At 43.4% G+C, this 16,070-nt stretch overlaps 1 protein-coding gene across 3 annotated transcripts in view; it reads left to right on the forward strand.

Annotated features, from left to right (window-relative positions):
• The window catches only part of MYLK (myosin light chain kinase), a 294,914-nt gene that overhangs the window by 106,040 nt on the left and 172,804 nt on the right, over positions 1-16,070 (forward strand). For all 3 annotated transcript variants that reach the window (XM_081235669.1, XM_081235665.1, XM_081235666.1), the window contains exon 2: positions 269-436. In XM_081235669.1, the coding sequence (XP_081091795.1) occupies positions 272-436 (165 nt within the window). In that variant the 5' untranslated portion in view covers positions 269-271. The remainder of the gene's footprint in view (positions 1-268; positions 437-16,070) is intronic.

Genomic DNA, 16,070 nt, shown 5'->3' on the forward strand with positions numbered 1-16,070 from the left:
TTCTCCATGGGGTTTTGGGGAGACCAGGACGTGGCCCTGGGAGCTGGCGTCTGGGGCAGACTGGGCTTCACCCCTGCAGCTTTGCGTGTAGGGGACACAGGGACTCTCATTCCCAGAGAGGAGCTCCAGGCGGCCCTTGACCTAGTGGGGCTCCCTGTAAAGCCCACGACACTGCGGCCCCAACCAGCACCCTGGGCACGTCGGCCGCCTGCAGGGAGGATGGGTTGTACTTTGTCTCCTCTGACCTGATCTTCCTTCCTGTTTGCAGACCATGGGGGATGTGAAGCTGGCTGCCTCGACACACGTTTCCAAAACCTCCCTCACTGTGGATCACACAAGAGTCGGCTCCATGCCCCTGACCGAGGCCCCTGCTTTCATTTTGCCCCCTCGGAACCTCTGCATCAAGGAAGGGGCCACCGCCAAGTTTGAAGGGAGGGTAAGGAGTGAGGCTGGGTGGGCGGCTTGCAGGGCATGTGGGGCAGGGTGGTTGCTTCTGCTCCAGCCTTCTCCTCGGCAGGCTGACCTGCCATAAAGCCTGCTTTCCTTTTGGACTCACAAGTAAAGTGGATATATGCCCATTGGCCCTATTTCTTTTGTTTATGGTTGACTTTGGGCCGTGCTGGAGAATTTGGGGGTGGGGAGGGACACTGATGTTTTGCTATTAATGCAAGTCGTGTTCTGGGTTCATGCACCTGATTCTAGGAGAAGAAGAGGGGGGCTGGTGGCAGGAAGTCTCAAATCTGACAATTGAGAACTAACTCTCACTTTTCTCTCACTTCCTACCTGGAAGGAGTGTTTGGTTAACTAACCCTCTCGTGTATCCACACGGTACATCCAGAGCAATGGGGTGGGAGATAGGACCCCTTATCTCAGTTCTGTCACCTTTTGCTAATGGGTACTGGTCTCTTGCCCTTACTGGGCCTCCATTTCTTCCTCTGCAAATAGGCAATGATAATTCCTCGTCCACCTTGTACTAGAAAGGAGGAGAGGAAGATGGGAAGAATATCGAGGTTATGCCCCATTGGAGAGACTTTTAGTAAGCTGCTGGTTCAGGTCACCAGGAAGTCAGATCATCAGCTTGATGCAGAGATGCACGTGGAAGTCAGGGGTTTGCAAGTAATATTTGTCCTGGATTAAACACGGACGATCTCCCCCAGGAAATGCTTTAGCAACTAGAAGGCTTTGATCCGAGCAGAAGACAGCTGAGGTGATGAGGAACTCATAGGTTGCACTATGAGTCTACAAGTTAAGAGCAGGTACCTGAAAGCTTGTGGAATGAAGGAGTCAAGAGCATCACTCTTCCTGGATGACACTGGGCCTTGCCTCTGTTTAAGTGGCACGTTTGGCTGCGTGGTCCTCTGGAGAGTATTCAGGGGCTATGTGCTCTGCACAGGCCTGTGTAGTTAACTGTTTGCTGGTGGATCTGACGTTCCTTGCCATATGTTTTACTTGAAGAAGGGGAATGTTGGTGATGCTGCTGAGGGGTCTGTTTCTTCTCTCTGGGCTCTACCAGGATGAGGGCTTTTTTCTGTTGCCCTGACTGTGGTCCCTCCATCCCCACATCCCCACAGCTGGCAGGAAAGAAGCAACAAGAAGAGTCCCTGGGGATTTAGAAATGGGAGTGAAGTACTGATGCACACGACAACATGGATGAACACTGAAAACACGCTAAATGAAAGAAGTCAGACACAGAAGGTCACATATTGAATGACTGTATCTGAAATGTCCAGAACAGGCAAAAGTATAGCGACTAACAGTAGATGAGTGTGGTTGAGGGCTAGCGGGGAGGAGTGGGGAGTGACCGCCGAGCGGTGCAGGGTTTCTTTAGGGGATCATGACTGTTCTGAAATTAGGTAGTGGTGGTGGTTGCACAACTTTGTGAATATGTTATAAAACACTGGATTTACACTTAGAAAATTCAAAGTGAACTTCTGAAAAACAGCTTAGCAAAACTGATCCATACCCACCCTCCTGCCCTATTGCTTGTCAGAGATGAACTCCTCCCTCAAATTCAGAGAGTAAGAGATGACTTAGCTTCTGCAGATGAGGAGGGCTTGCTTCCTCTGCTGACTTTGGAGGTCATGAAGGAGCGGAGCCTTCGGGCTGTTTGCCCTGGAACCTTTGTAGAATGAGCACTGGCCCAGCAGTCCACACACTGGAGATCTCTGTTGCTCAGTTATCCTCTAGTTGGCAGGTCAGACCTTCTCTGGACCTCAGTTTCCTTATCTGAGAAGAAATAACTAGTTGTTTCTATATTTTCTGGCCTGCAGGGATGTGAAAAGAAAGCGAGTTGAAGAAGAAAATGGTAAAAGCAGTTCATAAAGTCAAGAAGTGTAGTAATAACAGTATTTTTTAATGAGGTGACGTTCATATACATAAATTTAACTGTCTTAAACAATTCGATGGCATTTGATGCATTCACAATGCTGACTGCAGTATTCTTAAAGTAGAGCATTCTCTATGTGAACATTTTATTTTACTTATATTGAGGAAATGGTTGACTTTGTATATTACATGTGGGCTATAGGTCAAAGGGAATGTGTTCCTTAGAAGTCAGCCTTCGGAGCTCTGTTACCACTCACCAGCTTTCTGGAATTAACCCAGAACAGCACCTTGAGAGCATGCTGGTGTATAGTGGACACAGAAGGCAGACAATTCCAGAGATGTTAGGTGGAATGTCTGGCTCCATCTCAGAACTTGCAGAGAGAAACACAGAGGGAGGGGCTGTCTTAGAAAGCGCTCTGTAAACTAGCGTGCTGCGAGTGTGTGTTATCACTGAAGCAAAGGAACACCTTGCATCAGGGAAGGGCCACGTCAAGTGACTCCAGAATGAGGAATTTTTGTTTGGATACAGAGATGCAGATGAGCAGCGGGTGTTCCTGACCTGGCCCCCTCAGAGAAGGGAAAGGTAGGGTGGTGGTGACCTGTGTGACACGAGCTTAGAGCAGGAGTTTTAAAAGACCGAGCGCCAAACGGTCATCCCCTGATCACAGCCAGGGGTTCTCTGCCTCTAGGGCATGTTAACCTGCTCTGCTGTGGCCACTTGACCTGTCCTGCAGCTGACCCCTCTCTCCAGGCCCTGGGACGCATCCTGTTCTAGAGGCTCATTCTGCACCAGCCAGTCCTGGTGTCAGTTTCACAGCGACCTCAGGACCTCAGCTCTCCAGTCACTGGGCTCTTGCAGACTCTCTTAAAACTGAGCGACTTTTAAAATAAGCCTTCAAGCTACTTCTTAGGCCCAGGCTGGCACCCATCGCAGCCAGCAGGAACCCTTCTCTTCCTTGCAGCAGCCCTCAGGGCCTCTGTCTGCTTTCCTCTTCCCCCACGCCCCTCTAAAAAGTTGCCACTACCAGCTCAAGCCCTAAAGCCTGGGTGTGGAGGGTACTAGGATGTCCCCGCTTCTTCTGCAGAGGGCACGGGATCCTCCCATAACTGTAGAAACACAATGAACCCCACAGATGTGAGGAAGTTATAAAGGTTTGTTTCCTACTGCCTTCTGAAGCTGGTAATCAAAAGTTGGTTCAACCTTGTGTTTTCTGGTTTTCTTCCTGAAAGAGGTAAAAACTGTTGCCCGCCCCCCCTTCCTCTTTATCCTATTTTTAGGCCAAAGACTTAATGAACCCCTTCCTCCCCGCCTTCCTCTTTCTATCAAAAAGACTTGGTGACCCTAAGACAGGACCACAGGTGCCCCTTGTGTTTCTTGTCTTTTTCTGAGAAGCTCCAAACTGTGAGATGTTCAGCTCTGTGGGTCTCAGTCCATCACATCCTTTAGGGTTTTTCCACTTTGTGGCAGATACTTTGGACCAACATGTAACCCACGACCAACCCTCTTTGCCCTTCCCTTTTCCATTCTAGAGGTCATTGTGAAGTTTTCCTCTGCAGCTAAGAGTTGCTCAGTGACACATTTGGCTGAAGTCAGCTAGGGTATTCCTAGGAAAGCGTTTGCTTTTCTGATTAAAACAAAACAAGGGCTTCCCTGGTGGCGCAGTGGTTGAGAGTCCGCCTGCCGATGCAGAGGACATGGGTTCGTGCCCCGGTCCAGGAAGATCCCACATGCCGCAGAGTGGCTAGGCCCGTGAACCATGGCCGCTGAGCCTGTGCGTCCGGAGCCTGTGCTCCGCAACGGGAGAGGCCACAACAGTGAGAGGCCCGCGTACCGCAAAAACAAAAAAACAAACAAAAAAACCCCCAAAACAAGTCACTGGTTCTCTCATATTCCACCCCTCTCCTGCTTCCTGCCTTAAATGCAGATTTGATGGCTGGTGCTCAGGCAGCCATATTAAAACCATGAGGGAACAAGCCAGAATACAAAGGATTGGTTGGGGTGGGCATAGAGGGTGGGGGGGGGTACAGCTGTTGAGGGAGCATAAAGACCAGCAGCTAAGAGACAGAAGTCCTAAGAGAGTTTCCTAGATAGGATCTTTGGCTGTGGTTATTCACACAGGAAATTTTATAGAAAGTGTTCCTAACTGATAAACAACACCTAATGAGATGCATGTGGAGATATTGTCTCTTTAAATGATGGGAATAACAGGGGAGAAGACATAACACAGAGAAGGACTAAAAAACCCTTTCAGACCTGTACCAAATCTACCAACAGTGAGGGGAGTGCTTGAGTTGAATGTGGCCGTGCAGTTAAAGCATTCTAGAGGAATTTGTTCCTCCCTGGCTGTGGCCATCTGGCTTGAACCAACAGGATCTAGGGTCTATGAGAGAAAGTCAACCATATGGCGCTAAGTGGTGATTTAATGTCATTACAGAAAACTACTATTTGATCGGGGTCTACTGATTAGGGCAAAGCTACCTACCCTGCCCCACCTTTTTTTTTTTTTTCCTCTGCCAGCTTAAGGAGATTATAGTTACCAGAACTCATACAACTTTGGATCTATGTCTCATCAGTACCACCTTTAGACCCAGGCAACCTGAGCCCACATTCTAGAAACCCCTGTTCCTTCATCTGGCTGCACCCTTGCCCAAGAGCAGGGGATCTCTCTGCTCAAGGGATATACCCAGTGGAGCCACACCATCTGCCATGTTCTGAGCACCCAGGACCCTGGAATTCTCTACCAAAGGGCCCTGAGCCCACTTCTAAGACCTGGGTTGGCCTATTCCCGTGAGAAGGCTTACCTAGGCCTGAGTGGGATGGTCAAGGGGCAGCTGTTTGCTTGGGGGGATAAGAAGGTAGATGAAACTCAGATGTGGGGATCTGTTGTCCGCCCACGGGCATAGCAGGGCCCTGACAGCATAGGATGGACTGTGCCACTGCCTCGTGTGTGTTGCTGGGCCCAGGGTGCTGGGGGCCTCCACGGACAGATAGTGGAGGCCCACACATATCAAGGGCTGACTGAAATGCCTCCAGCTGCTCTGTTGCCCCTGAGGGCGGCTAAAGTGCTGACGGGCTGCTTCCCCCAACATGGAGTCAAGTGTGAAAGGAGCGAGATGGTAGTGGAAATACTAAAATTACTGGAGATTTCTTCCCTTCTGCCCTGGAATTCATTCTTATCAGAAAAAGCAAACATAGTGATAGGCCCTGGCTGTGCTGTGAATCAAAAGAGCTGATACTCTAGTGCCTCTTGAAGTACAGCCCAAATGAGATTTCAGTCCAGACTGAGGGGCTCAGTGCTCACTGAAGGGGGCTTCACAATAACGGGCTAGCCTGGCCTCATTAAGACATGTTTATGTTTAAGGCGTGGAGGGTGGAGGAACAGAACAGGGAAGGCCTGACCCATGAAAGTGTGAATAACTCAATTTCCACTTTAACCAACATTGGTATCCTTCCCCCACTAACTTCCCAGTTCGCTTCTATCTCAGAAGCGCTCAACCACTTAGAGAAGTTTGAAGGAAGCATCTGGTCTGCTTTCTGCCCTCAGAAGTCTTGTTTTTGAACATGACTTGCGGTATCTTAGTCCCCATCCCCCCCAACCAGGGATCGAACCCGGGCCCCAGCAGTGAAAGCGTGAAAGTGCCGAGTCCCAACCACTGGACCATCAGGGGATTCTCTGTCCTCAGAAGTCTTAATGATGTGGTTCTTGAGAAAAACATATGCCTATAAAACAGTAGGATATGACAGTGTAATTAGATGCTTGAAATAGTTCAATCAAAGAGTTTGTACTATAGGAATTTAGAGGAGATTAACATGAGGTTTGCAGTGGCTTGGAAACTGGTTTCTTGCTTCTGGACTTCTGTCCTTCCAGTTGGTCCTACCGACAATGCAGGTCTGACTATGTCACCTCCCTGCTTCAATCCTTGAACCTTGGATGAGGCTCCTCAGAGCTGCCCACAGGGCCCTTCCAATCAGCTCCAAGCTTTCCAGCCCCGACCCCTCTTCCTCCCTTCCTCCCTATGGCTCACTCCAGCCCTGCTCGCCCACACAACAGTACTTTGTTCTGGTATCGCCTTTCTGGAGAAAGGGTAAACAAGGAAAGCATTTTATCTTCCCTATCGATTAGGAGTGGGGGCAGAGTGTGATAGGCCTACTGGCACCAGGCATATGGTCTTCGTCATTTTGTCCTCATGGTAAAGCAGCTTTATACCCATTTTTAAAAGTTAAAAAAAATTTAATACAATTTTTAAAGGTTATACTCCATTTACAGTTATTGCAAAATATTGGCTGTAGTCCCCGTGTTGTTCAATACATCCTTAAACCTATCTTACAGCCAGTCGTTTGTACCTCCCATGTCCCACCCCTACAGTGCCCCTCCCCGCCCTCCCCACTGGTAGCCACTAGTTTGTTCCCTGTGTCTGTGAGTCTGCTTTTTTTTTTTTTTTTTTTGCGGTACATGGGCCTCTCACTGTTGTGGCCTCTCCCGTTGTGGAGCACAGGCTCCAGACGCGCAGGCTCAGTGGCCATGGCTCATGGGCCTATCCACTCCACGGCATGTGGGATCTTCCCGGACCAGGGCACAAACCCATGTCCCCTCCATCAGCAGGCGGACTCTCAACCACTGCGCCACCAGGGAAGCCCATCTGCTTCTTTTTTTATATTCACTAGTTTGTTGTATTTTTTAGATTCTACATATAAGTGATATCATGCAGTATTTGTCTTTCTCTGTCTGACTTATTTCACTTAGCATAATGCCCTCATATCCCCATTTTTTATAGAGGAAGAACCCAGGGGCTCAGAGTAATTACAAACCTTGCCAAGATTACGTCAGAAAGTGAAGGAGGCAGTACTTTAGGGTCCAAATCGTGTATTCCTCGCACTACTGATGTCATCCCTTTTACAGGTCTCATCTGGTTCCTTGAACTCAGTGACGGTTTCTTATTCATCTTTGTGTCCCAGGAGTAGCACAATGCCTGCCACATGATGGGTGCTCTGTTAGTGTTTGGTTCCCTTGAGAACCAAGTTGGTTGGGTCTGACTCGAGACCTCTTGCCAGTCAAGCCCATAGGGATTTGGTCCCATGCTTCTTAGGGTCTTGTCTCCCCTTCCCCCATCCTATTCCCTGCTCCCTTCTTTACCTGAGGCCATGCCTTTATCAAGAATGCCCTTCCTTCTCCCACTGCATCTTATCCAGCATCAAGATCCTATTTAAACCCTACCTCCTTCAGGCTACTTTCCTTAAGTATGTCTTCTCTTTAAAGCATTTTAACAGAGGACAGAGGAGCCATGGTAATAGGATGTGGAAGGTTCCCAATAATCACATAAAATCATTCATGAGTGATAACCGCAGGATAGTGTTGACTACTTTGGCCTTTTAAAAACGTATTATTCATTAATCATCTCTGTGCCTATAATTTTATTATAAAGAAAAAAATGATTTAAATGTTAAACTCTTTTTAAAACAAAAATTCCAGCAAAGTAAAAATGTTCCTTGCCTTGACCTGTACTTCTGCTCACCAGAGGTAGCCACCATTAACAATTTGGGTATCCGTCCGGAAATATTCTATGCAAATATAAGCATAAATCTGTATATGCTTTTACATATACAAGTGGACCCATGTACATATACTGATCTGCACCTTGCTGTTTTTGCTTAACATCTTTTGGCCTTTTTTTTTTTTTTTTAACAATAGCACATAGATCTACCTCATAGGTAGATCTGAGCTAATCCTGAACTTTCCAGCCCTCAATTGCTCCCTCCTCTGAATTCCTAGAATACTTACTTATCTGACTCATTTTTTCTTTTATTAATGTGCAGCTTTATCAGTTATTGTTTATTGTCTTTTGCTTCCTCAATGCAAATGAGTTGTTTGAGGTCTAGAGCTGCATTGTCCAGTAGGATAGCGATTAGCCACATGTGGCTACTTAAATTTAGGTTAAATGAATTAAAATTAAATAAAATTAAAAATTCAATTCTTCAGCCACGCTAGCCATATTTTCAGCACTCAGTGTCCACGTGTGGCTGATAGCTACCGTGTTGGGCAGTGCAGATTATTGAACATGTCTATCATCTTAGAAAGTGCTATCAGAGAGGGCTGATCAAGGCCACTCTTGCATTTAATTCAGTCCCCACGTACTAGAGATCCACAGCTAGAAGATATATTGACAATGGCTGTTCCATTCACAATAGAAATAAGACATTAAATTCTTGATAATTTCCTTAGGGCATAAAATCATTCAAAGAAAAATGTAAAACCCTTGGTGAACGAATCTTTGGTTTCCATTTTTGTTGAAGAGTAGTAATCTTGGTATCCCAGAAAGCTTGAATGTGCTCCCCCAAATTTCAATAGCTGTCTGTTCCAGGTGGCTCAGAAATTCTCATGACAAGGAGACTGGTTCCTGAAGTATTTAAAGGAAAAGCAGCAGAATGGGAAATGACAGGGCAAGTCATGCTGAAAGTACAGTTGTCAGAAGTTGGTGGCCACTCTGATTCAAAATGCCAGACTGAACATATTTATTAACTTCTCCACCCTCCAAATGTGCCATTGAAATGAACATAAAGGGTTAAAAAGAATTAATTCAGAGTTGCACTGAGAACAGGAGAGGGGAATTAGTGGATGAGGGATTTCCATGGGTTTGCGTGGATGGATACATCAGCGCTACCCACCATAACATATAAGTGAGAGCCACATATTTGAGATGAAAGGATTTGGAGACTAGGAGTGGGCTGTAGGGCAGAAATAGGGGTGATTAAAGGATGTTTACTTAATATCTCTATGGAGAAAACTGAAGTTCTTGGTGTCGATATTAATTAGTATCTCCAAAGAAAGTCTTTTTACTTTGCCACCAGGTGAAATGTGTTGACTGTCCAGTTGCTGTCCAGCTGCTCCATGCCCAGACACTCTAAGTGAAGCCCAGCAGTAGACATGCCCCACTCAGGGACACGAAGCTTGCAGTCAAGCCCCTCATTCAGGGTGACAGGACTACACACAGGGATGGAAAACCTCCATTTAGAAACTAGTTCTTCAATCATAGATTGTGAATAGTTAATTCATGGCCACCAAATGTTTGAAGAAAATATTTATACAATATAATATTACTATCAAGAAAATTGTTCTTTTTTATACTTTTTTTAAGTTTAATTAATTAATTAATTTTTGGCTGCATTGTGTCTTCGTTGCTGTGCACGGGCTTTCTCTAGTTGTGGCAAGAGGGGGCTACTCTTCGTTGAGATGTGCAGGTTTCTCATCACGGCGGCTTCTCTTGTTGCGGAGCACGGGCTCTAGGCTCGCGGGCTTCAGTTGTTGTGGCACATGGCCTCAGTGGTTGTGGCTCACAGGCTCTAGAGCGCAGGCTCAGTAGTTGTGGCCCATGGGCTTAGTTGCTCCACGGCATGTGGGATCTTCCTGGACCAGGGATTGAACCCGTGTCCCCTGCATTGGCAGGCAGATTCTTAAAAACTGCACCACCAGGCAAGTCCCTGTTCTTTTTTTAAAAGTCAATCTATAGACAAAGCTCTAAAGTGTTAGTTAGAGATACAGAACAGAAGGTAAACTCTGTAAGCTTTGGCAAGCCGTAAGTAAAGGAATGTTGAATGGTAAGGTAGAGGAGGGAAAGAGAAGAAGAGAACACTACAAGGGCACTATTGTCCTCATCTTACATGGTAGGAAGTGAGGAGATACCATCTAAAACAGGTGGATCAGATAACAGAGGCTTGAGTATATGACTTAAAACCATAATGACGGAGGTAAAACATGGTCAGCTCATCAGCCATATTTGGTACACAGACATTTTATGTTTGGTCAGCAGTGTTCTCAAAACATTTGAGCTAAGATTTACAAATGGAAAACTTACACCTACAATTCATTTCTGAGTGGCTTTTCTCAAAAAATAAGATCTGACAACATTTGGTCAGTGGGTGCTACCCTTACATCTAAGCATGTCTTTGCCAGGTTGCTGTAGTCCCGACCTACCCCGATTCCCAGTCATCTCCCAAGACATGGGCAAGCGTCTGTTGCTAGTTTTTTGTTTGTTCGTTTGTTTTTATACAGCAGGTTCTTATTAGTTATCCATTTTATACATATTAATGTATATATGTCAATCCCAATCTCCCAATTCATCCCACCACCGCCACCACCCCCTGCCACTTTCCCCCCTTTGGCGTCCATACGTTTGTTCTCTACATCTGTGTCTCAATTTCTGCCCTGCAAACTGGTTCATCTGTACCATTTTTCTAGGTTCCACATATATGTGTTAATATACGATATTTGTTTTTCTCTTTCTGACTTACTTCACTCTGTATGACAGTCTCTAGATCCATCCACGTCTGTACAAATGACCCAATTCCGTTCCTTTTTATGGCTGAGTAATATTCCATTGTATATAGGTACCACATCTTCTTTATCCATTCATATGTCACTGGGCATTTAGATTGCTTCCATGACCTGCCTATTGTAAATAGTGCTGCAATGAACATTGGGGTGCATGTGTCTTTTTGAATTATGGTTTTCTCTGGGTATATGCCCAGGAGTGGGATTCCTGGGTCATATGATAAAACTATTTTTAGTTTCTTAAGGAACCTCCATACTGTTTTCCATAGTGGCTGTATCAACTTACATTCCCACCAAGAGTGCAAGAAGGTTCCCTTTTCTACACACCCTTTCCATCATTTGTTGTTTGTAGATTTTCTGATGATGCCCATTCTAATGGTGTGAAGTGATACCTCATTGTAGTTTTGATTTGCATTTCTCTAATAATTAGTGATGTTGAGCAGCTTTTCATGTGCTTCTTGGCCATCTGTATGTCTTCTTTGGAAAATGTCTATTTAGGTCTTCTGCCCATTTTTGGATTGGGTTGTTTGTTTTTTTTAACATTGAGCTGCATGAGCTGTTTACATATTTTGCAGATTAATCCTTTGTCCATTGATTCGTTTGCAAATATTTTCTCCCAATCTGAGGGTTGTCTTTTCGTCTTGTTTGTAGTTTCCTTTGCTTTTCAAAAGCTTTTAAGTTTCATTAGGTCCCATTTTTCTATTTTTGTTTTTATTTCCATTACTCTAGGAGGTGGATCAAAAAACATCTTGCTGTGATTTATGTCAAAGAGTGTTCTTCCTATGTTTTCCCCTAAGAGTTTTATAGTGTCCAGTCTTACATTTAGGTCTCTAATCCATTTTGAGTTTATGTTTTTGTATGGTGTTAGGGAGTGTTCTAATTTCATTCTTTTACCTGTAGGGGTCCAGTTTTCCCAGCACCACTTATTGAAGGGGCTGTCTTTTCTCCATTGTATATCCTTGCCTCCTTTGTCATAGATTAGGTGACCGTAGGTGCATGGGTTTATCTCTGGGCTTTCTATCCTGTTCCATTGATCTATATTTCTGTTTTTGTGACAGTACCATATTGTCTTGATTACTGTATCTTTGTAGTATAGTCTGAAGTCAGGGAGTCCAATTCCTCCAGCTCCATTTTTTTCCCTCAATACTGCTTTGGCTATTTGGAGTCTTTTATGTCTCCATAGAAATTTTAAGATTTTTTCTTCTAGTTCTGTAAAAAATGCCATTGGTAGTTTAATAGGGATTTCATTGAATCTGTAGATTGCTTTGTGTAGTATAGTCATTTTCACAATATTGATCCTTCCAATCCAAGAACATGGTGTATCTCTTCATCTGTTTCATCTTTGATTTCTTTCATCAGTGTCTTATAGTTTTCTGAGTATAGGTCTTTTACCTCCTTAGGTAGGTTTATTCCTAGTTATTTTATTCTTTTTGTTCCAGTGGTGAATGAGATTGTTACATTAATTTCTCTTTCTGATCTTTCATTGTTAGTGTATAGGAGTGCAAGAGATTTCTGTGCATTAATTTTGTATCCTGTAACTTTACCAAATTTATTGATCAGCTATAGTAGTTTTCTGGTGGCATCCTTCGGATTCTCTATGTATAGTATCATATCATCTGCAAACAGTGACAGTTTGACTTCTTCTTTTCCAATTTGTATTCCTTTTATTTCTTTTTCTTCTCTAATTGCTGTGGCTAGGACTTCCAAAGCTATGTTGAATAATAATGACAAGAGTGGCCATCCTTGTCTTGTTCCTGATCTTAGAGGAAATGGTTTCAGTTTTTCACCATTGAGAATGATGTTTGCTGTGGGTTTGTCATATATGGCCTTTATTATGTTGAGGTAGGTTCCCTCTATGCCCACTTTCTGGAGAGTTTTTATCATAAATGGGTGTTGAATTTTGTCAAAAGCTTTTTCTGCATCTGTTGAGATGATCATATGGTTTTTATTCTTCAATTTGTTAATATGGTGTATCACATTGATTGATTTGCGTATATTGAGGAATCCTTGCATCCCTGAGATAAATCCCACTTGATCATGGTGTATGATCCTTTTAATGTGTTGTTGAATTCTGTTTGCTAGTATGTTGTTGAGCATTTTTGCATCTATATTCATCTGTGATATTGGTCTGTAGTTTTCTTTTTTTGTAGTATCTTTGTCTGGTTTTGGTATCAGGGTGATGGTGGCCTCATAAAATGAGTTTGGGAGTGTACCTTCCTCTGCAGTTTTTTGGAAGAGTTTGAGAAAGATGGGTGTTAGTTCTTCTCTAAATGTTTGATAGAATTCACCTGTGAAGCCATCTGGTCCTGGACTTTTGTCTGTTGGAAGATTTTTAATCACAGTTTCAATTTCATTGCTGGTGATTGTTTTGTTCATATTTTCTATTTCTTCCTGGTTCAGTTTGGGAAGGTTATACCTTTCTAAGAATTTGTCCATTTCTTCCAGCTTGTCCATTTTATTGTCATGGAGTTGCTTGTAGTAGTGTCTTACGATGCTTTGTATTTCTGCGGTGTCTGTTGTAACTTCTCCTTTTTCATTTCTAATTTTATTGATTTGAGTCCTCTCCCTCTTTTTCTCCATGAGTCCGGCTAATGGTTTATCAATTTAGTTTATCTTTCAAAGAACCAGCTTTTAGTTTTATTGATCTTTGCTATTGTTCTCTTTGTTTCTATTTCATTTATTTCTGCTCTGATCTTTATGATTTCTTTTCTTCTACTAACTTTGGGCTTTGTTTGTTCTTCTTTCTCTAGTTCCTTTAGGTGTATGATTAGATTGTTTATTTGAGTTGTTTCTTGTTTCTTGAGGTAGGCTTGTATTGCTATAAACTTCCCTCTTAGAACTGCTTTTGCTGCATCCCATAGGTTTTGGATCGTTGTGTTTTCATTGTCATTTGTCTCTAGGTATTTTTTGATTTTCTCTTTGATTTCTTCAGTGATCTCTTGGTTATTTAGTAACGTATTGTTTTTTTTTCCTTTCTTGTCTCTTGTAACATTCTTTTTTAATTTTATTTAAAAAAATTTTTTTTAATTAACAAATTTAATCAGTTATACATATACATATGTTCCCATATCCCCTCCCTTTTGCGTCTCCCTCCCGCCCTCCCTATCCCACCCCTCCAGGTGGTCACAAAGCACCGAGCTGATCTCCCTGTGCTATGCGGCTGCTTCCCACTAGCTATCTACCTTACGTTTGATAGTGTATATATGTCCATGCCGCTCTTTCGCTTTGTCACAGCTTACCCTTCCCCCTCCCCATATCCTCAAGTCCATTCTCTAGTAGATCTGTGTCTTTATTCCTGTCTTACCCCCATGTTCTTCATGACATTTTTTCCCTTAAATTCCATATATATGTGTCAGCATACAGTATTTGTCTTTCTCTTTCTGACTTACTTCACTCTGTATGACAGACTCTAGGTCCATCCACCTCACTACAAATAGCTCAATTTCGTTTCTTTTTATGGCTGAGTAATATTCCATTGTATATATGTGCCACATCTTCTTTATCCATTCATCCGATGATGGGCACTTAGGTTGTTTCCATCTCTGGGCTATTGTAAATAGGGCTGCTATGAACATTTTGGTACATGACTCTTTTTGAATTATGGTTTTCTCAGGGTATATGCCCAGTAGTGGGATTTCTGGGTCATATGGTAGTTCTATTTGTAGTTTTTTTTTTTTTCTTTTTTTTTTTTTTTTTTTTTTTTTTTGCGGTATGCGGGCCTCTCACTGTTGTGGCCTCTCCCGTTGCGGAGCACAGGCTCCGGACGCGCAGGCCCAGCAGCCATGGCTCACGGGCCCAGCCGCTCCGCGGCATATGGGATCCTCCCAGACCGGGGCACGAACCCGTATCCCCTGCATCGGCAGGCGGACTCTCAACCACTGCGCCACCAGGGAGGCCCCTATTTGTAGTTTTTTAAGGAACCTCCATACCGTTCTCCATAGTGGCTGTACCAATTCACATTCCCACCAGCAGTGCAAGAGTGTTCCCTTTTTTCCACACCCTCTCCATCATTTATTGTTTCTAGATTTTTTGATGATGGCCATTCTGACTGGTGTGAGATGATATCTCATTGTAGTTTTGATTTGCATTTCTCTAATGAGTAAAGATGTTGAGCATCCTTTCATGTGTTTGTTGGCAGTCTGTATATCTTCTGTGGAGAAATGTCTATTTAGGTCTTCTGCCCATTTTTGGATTGGGTTGTTTGTTTTTTTGTTATTGAGCTGCATGAGCTGCTTGTAAATTTTGGAGATTAATCCTTTGTCAGTTGCTTCATTTGCAAATATTTTCTCCCATTCTGAGGGTTGTCTTTTGGTCTTCTTTATGGTTTCCTTGGCTGTGCAAAAGCTTTTAAGTTTCATTAGGTCCCATGTGTTTATTTTTGTCTTTATTTCCATTTCTCTAGGAGGTGGGTCAAAAAGGATCTTGCTGTGATTTATGTCATAGAGTGTTCTGCCTATGTTTTCCTCTAAGAGTTTGATAGTTTCTGGCCTTACATTTAGGTCTTTAATCCATTTTGAGCTTATTTTTGTGTATGGTGTTAGGGAGTGATCTAATCTCATACTTTTACATGTCCCTGTCCAGTTTTCCCAGCACCACTTATTGAAGAGACTGTCCTTTCTCCACTGTACATTCCTGCCTCCTTTATCAAAGATAAGGTGACCATATGTCCGTGGGTTTATCTCTGGGCTTTCTATCCTGTTCCATGGATCTATCTTTCTGTTTTTGTGCCAGTACCACACTGTCTTGATTACTGTAGCTTTGTAGTATAGTGTGAAGTCAGGGAGCCTGATTCCTCCAGCTCCATTTTTCGTTCTCAAGATTGCTTTGGCTATTCGGGGTTTTTTGTGTTTCCATACAAATTGTGAAATTTTTTGTTCTAGTTCTGTGAAAGATGCCTGTGGTAGTTTGATAGGGATTGCATTGAATCTGTAGATTGCTTTGGGTAGTAGAGTCATTTTCACAATGTTGATTCTTCCAATCCAAGAACATGGTACATCTCTCCATCTATTTGTACCATCTTTAATTTCTTTCATCAGTGTCTTATAATTTTCTGCATACAGGTCTTTTGTCTCCTTAGGTAGGTTTTTTCCTAGATATTTTATTCTTTTTGTTGCAATGGGAAATGGGAGTGTTTCCTTGATTTCACCTTCAGATTTTTCATCATTAGTATATAGGAATGCCAGAGATTTCTGTGCATTAATTTTGTATCCTGCAACTTTACCAAATTCATTGATTAGCTCTAGTAGTTTTCTGCTAGCATCTTTAGGATTCACTATGTATAGTATCATGTCATCTGCAAACAGTGACAGCTTTACTTCTTCTTTTCCGATTTGGATTCCTTTTATTTCCTTTTCTTCTCTGATTGCTGTGGCTAAAACTTCCAAAACTATGTTGAATAAGAGTGGTGAGAGTGGGCAA

Source organism: Mesoplodon bidens (genome assembly GCF_964165515.1).
Source record: "Mesoplodon bidens genome assembly, chromosome: 5".
In the NCBI taxonomy this organism is placed as follows: domain Eukaryota; kingdom Metazoa; phylum Chordata; class Mammalia; order Artiodactyla; family Ziphiidae; genus Mesoplodon; species Mesoplodon bidens.